We start from the raw sequence: 4,324 nt of genomic DNA on the forward strand, positions 1-4,324 counted from the left end.
GCCGCTTAGCCCTCTCCACAATCCCTACCTTCCCCCCTCCCCGAAACTACAATTCCCAGGGTTCAGTTCTACAGCCCCGTTTATGGCTCAACGCCTTCCTGCCACCTGCTCTTCCCCGCCCCCTGCGTCCCTTTCTCCTTCTCAAAGACGCTTCCCGGGGGAGAAAGAGGCGGGACCTTCCCCACAGAGTAGGCGGGGCCCGACAAGCCGAACCGCCCGGAGGGGGCGTGGCCGTCGAGGAAGGCGGGGCGGCCTCCCTCCCCCTTCACCCTTTCCGGACGCGCACGCGCACACACGGACGCACGCCTGTCGCAGCGCGGTGACGTCGCCCCCGCTCCCTCCTTCCCTTCCTCCCTCCCTCCCTCCTTCCTCACACTCGGCCGTCCTGTTCCCGGTATCTTCGCGGCCTTCCCCCGCCGGCGCGGCCTTCCCCGACGCGGACCCAGCATGGCGAACGTGGCCGACACCAAACTCTACGACATCCTCGGGGTGCCGCCGGGGGCCTCCGACAACGAGCCGGTGGGGAAGGAGTTTGGCGTGTGTGTCTCCCCCTCCTTTGGTGGCTCAGGAAGAAGGGGGGGGGGTTTAGGGAAGGTTATGCCCCTATGGGCGGGGAGCGGGCTGAGAGCGAGGACTATTCCTGGTCCACCGAGCCTACTTCGCGGGAGGGGCGTTGTTGTTGGGGTAAAAGGGAGGAAGGGGGGCCCAGAATGGTTGTCGTTAAGGTGTTTTGGGGTCTTCAGCGGCGGAAAGAAAGGGGGGGCTGCGTGGGTCTTAGTCGGTGGTTCCTTTGGGCAGCGTGGTCCGCCCGCAAGGCCAGATTTGCTTGGTCTGGTGAAAAGAGCCCACACCAGTCAATAAAAGTGGAAGGAGCTGGGGCCGCAGATTAGCCCACTCGGATCCAGGTAAATCGGTGGAGCTCTCCCCGTTTCCCCGCGGACCCCTTTTCCTCCTCTCGTTCCCCCCTTCTCCTCCTTTCAGTTTTGTTTCTCCTGGCAGGTGGTTGTAGGAAGCCTCTGGATGGGCTCCTTATCTCCTCCCCGCCCCCCTCCCCGCAAACAACAAGAAATCTCCCTCCTTTCTTTTCACCTGTGTGGTGGGCCTAAAGAATTAACCCTTCCCCGGATGGGAAGTATCTGGATTCCAGGCAGGGGAGGAATGATCTGGAGGCTGCCCAGTTCCCAGCTGCTTTCCCCTCCCCAAGTGTCTCTGCCCTCTTTTCTCCTGACATTCACTGTCCCTCGGTATTTGGCAAGAGGTGCGAAGCTGCTGTACATCGAGTCAAGTCCATCCAGTTTGGGATTGTCTGTTGGGGGGGCTTTCCTGCATCTGAAGGCAAAAGATGATTCTGGTGACCTGACGTTCTTTATTGGAGGGGCCAGGGGTTGAATCAAGGACCCTATGAAATACGGATGGTTCCTGTCTTCTGCTGCTTCCTCTGGTGTCGCACCCCCCTTATATCATGCCTTGCATGACTTGTCTTGTATATTGTAACTGTCCCAAAGTTAAGTTCCCCATTCTTTCCTCTGTCCCCATTTTATTTTCCTTAACCCCCAGTCCTACATCCCTTGAGAGATTATGGTAGCCAGGACATTTAGGTAGTGTTTACCACATCTGCATTTTTCTTCCCCTAGTCCAATTATGCCTGTCTGGGAGTTCTTCTGTGATGGCTATGGTGGCCTAGAGGTTCTTACCCCTCCCAAAAAAGTTGTCCTATGGTGGCACCAGAGATTAGCTCCTAATTTCTTCTCTCTTCCCCACTTTCTTCTCTCTCTTCAAGTCCTTGGTGTTGATGACTCAATGCTAGCTGGCATGACCATAAGGTTATCTCGCAAAACGGTGTGTCTTATGACAAAGTTGACCTAGAAATGCTCTTCACAGTGCTTCCAGAGAGGTGATCTGTGATGAGTACTTCAGGTTTTTTTTAATTTCTCTGTTACTTTCGCCTGTAGTGACTCCCCTTCTAGGAACCCAGCAAGAGACATTTCTGTTCCCACTATTGCAAATGTCATTTCTGGACCTTTTTTTCCCTTTTGTGATCTTGTCTCAGCTTTTAGAAAATAAAATCAGGGTTGGTTAAAGGGGAGAGGTGAGACAAGTGTCATCTGATGGTGGAAGTCTAGTTTTGTTCTTAACCCTGGCTTCTTCTGCATTTTATTGGCTGTGCTTGTAACCCATAAGCCATTTCTTTCCCTCCCCCGCCCAAAGAGCTCCCTCCCACATCAGAGCTTTCGGATTGTTAATCACTCTGTTTGTGACGGAAGGGTGGAGTTGCTGGGGGGGTACATCCCCTCCATCTGGGCATGTCGTGGCTCCATAATTTGTTTGGGCTGGGTGTTGTGGCAGCAGGTGTCTTTTAGGAAGTATTGTGGAGTAAAAAGAGAATCTGATGTCAACTGGAAAACATGATCTCTTTTGTGGATTGTAAAAATCCTATTTGTGTTCCATAGGTGTTCTGTCCTTGCCCTTGCTCTCTCTAAAGTGTTACTTGAGATCATTAAGTTAGCAGTAAGGATTGTGAAACTACCAGTAATTTTAGTTTCTTTGTCAATTGACAAATAAGACAGCTTGCTTGTTGTTTGTCATATATCAAGAAATCAAATGTTATTGACATTTTTTAAAAAAACGATTTCCTGAGATCCAGAAATGCCTTCTCCCTGTGAAAATCCAAACGTCAGTTGAGGAGCAAAAATAACATGCCGCTGTCAGTTGCAAATGTATCTTCTTTTTAAATCAAACTAATATCTTTCAAAAGAAGACATCTACATTTAATGGAGAAGGAATATACATTTTTGTAAAAAGTGGCTAACATAATGATATTTTAAAATCATTAAACATGGGATAGCAACCTAGTTAGGTAATTTTGTCTGTTTAATCTTTTACTCCTGTTTCTTGGCTGGGATGCAAACATTTTCGAGCATTTGCATATTTAGTTGCGGACTTGATATTTTTCTCCACGCTAGTAGATTGGACTCCATTTGCAAATATTTTGGGAAATGTATGGGCCGGAAAACTGCAGTTAGCAGTCCCACCTTTCTCCCTGCCTTCCTGGGTTTTGCAGCAAGGTGCATTTGAGCATTCAAAATCTCAAAAACAGTTGGCAGCGTAGTGTGGAAAATCACAGTCCTTACTACATGAGTGTCAGCCACCTCGGCACATGCAGAAAGGAGTCTCCTGGGTTGTGATTCTTGGCTATAATAGCATTTACCTTCTTGGGTCTTTCATAATATAGCATAATATATAGTTCAGGGCCACTTTTCTGTTAAAAGGAGAATGTCAGGGACAAAGTAAAGGGCTGTGACATGCAGAGGGTATAACACCTTTTGTTTTTAATCACCGTGTCCACAATTTAAGAAATGTAATGTTTTGATGTTTGCTGCGGGGGGGGGGGGCAACCCTATTTGGGGAGAAAAGGAGGTATATAAATGTTTAACATAAAACTCCCTTCTCTGTATGTGGTTACCCAGAGAGAGGAGATAAATTTCAAGTAAAACAAAAGTAGGTTCGGTGTTACAGCTTTGGGTTTAAAGGTGGGTCTAAAATGGTTGAAAGTTAAGATTCTAAAATATGCAGCTAGTGAATCTGTCTCAGTGCCATTGCATGGTATTGTACTGAACATCTCCCTCCCTGTTACTTGCTGGGGATTGGGGGGGGCATTTCCACAGGTAAATAAAAATAGGAGGCTCTGCAAATTGAGTTGTGGTTATGATGTCTATGGAGTTGTGCCCAGGATTCTAGACTGCTGAACAGTGCAGTGTAAAAAAGAGAGCTGGTCCATTCAGTGTCCATATCTGCGATGGAAACTGATTTTCAGGCACACAGAATAGGACTCCATTTATGACAACGCTTGTAACCCTTGTAGCATCTCCCTTTCAGTAGGCTGGTGTATGGTGGTAACTTGGGGGTGAAAGTACATGAAGGCCTTGGTCATGTTACGCAAACAGTTACTTGGCAGTAGGCATGGCGCTTCTCAGTGGTTTGTTGGAACATGCTTGCCGCTGAAGCTGTGCTGGTATTGCTTCTATTCCAAGGAAAGGATTTAGCCTTTCTTTGATGTAATGCCCTGTCAACTTTGATGTAATTATACCCAAAAATGAAGGAAATGTACAGAGTTCGTCGAAACCCATGTGCTTCCTAGGGGTTTACTACTGAGAAGAGGAAATTCAGGGCCTCTTGTTGAAAGCTGGATGTGTGGATACCATCTCCACTGGGTGAGCTTGGTGTAATTATCTCTCCGCTTCTGTAAAATGGACGTAGTCGTGGCCTACTGAACAGGATTCTTGCAAGGTCAGAGATAAGATTGAAAAGTGCATACGAAAAGTAC

General features: G+C 48.1%; 1 protein-coding gene across 1 annotated transcript in view; it reads left to right on the plus strand.

Moving 5' to 3' along the window:
* Positions 1–287: 287 nt before the first annotated feature.
* Positions 288–4,324, plus strand: part of DNAJA2 (DnaJ heat shock protein family (Hsp40) member A2) — a 28,557-nt gene continuing 24,520 nt past the window's right edge. The window contains exons 1-2 of the mRNA XM_015409417.1: positions 288–517; positions 2,590–2,596. Of these exons, the coding sequence (XP_015264903.1) occupies positions 448–517; positions 2,590–2,596 (77 nt within the window). The 5' untranslated portion in view covers positions 288–447. The remainder of the gene's footprint in view (positions 518–2,589; positions 2,597–4,324) is intronic.

The sequence above is a fragment of the Gekko japonicus genome, unplaced genomic scaffold, assembly GCF_001447785.1.
Source record: "Gekko japonicus isolate JY-2015 unplaced genomic scaffold, Gekko_japonicus_V1.1 scaffold794, whole genome shotgun sequence".
Taxonomy (NCBI): domain Eukaryota; kingdom Metazoa; phylum Chordata; class Lepidosauria; order Squamata; family Gekkonidae; genus Gekko; species Gekko japonicus.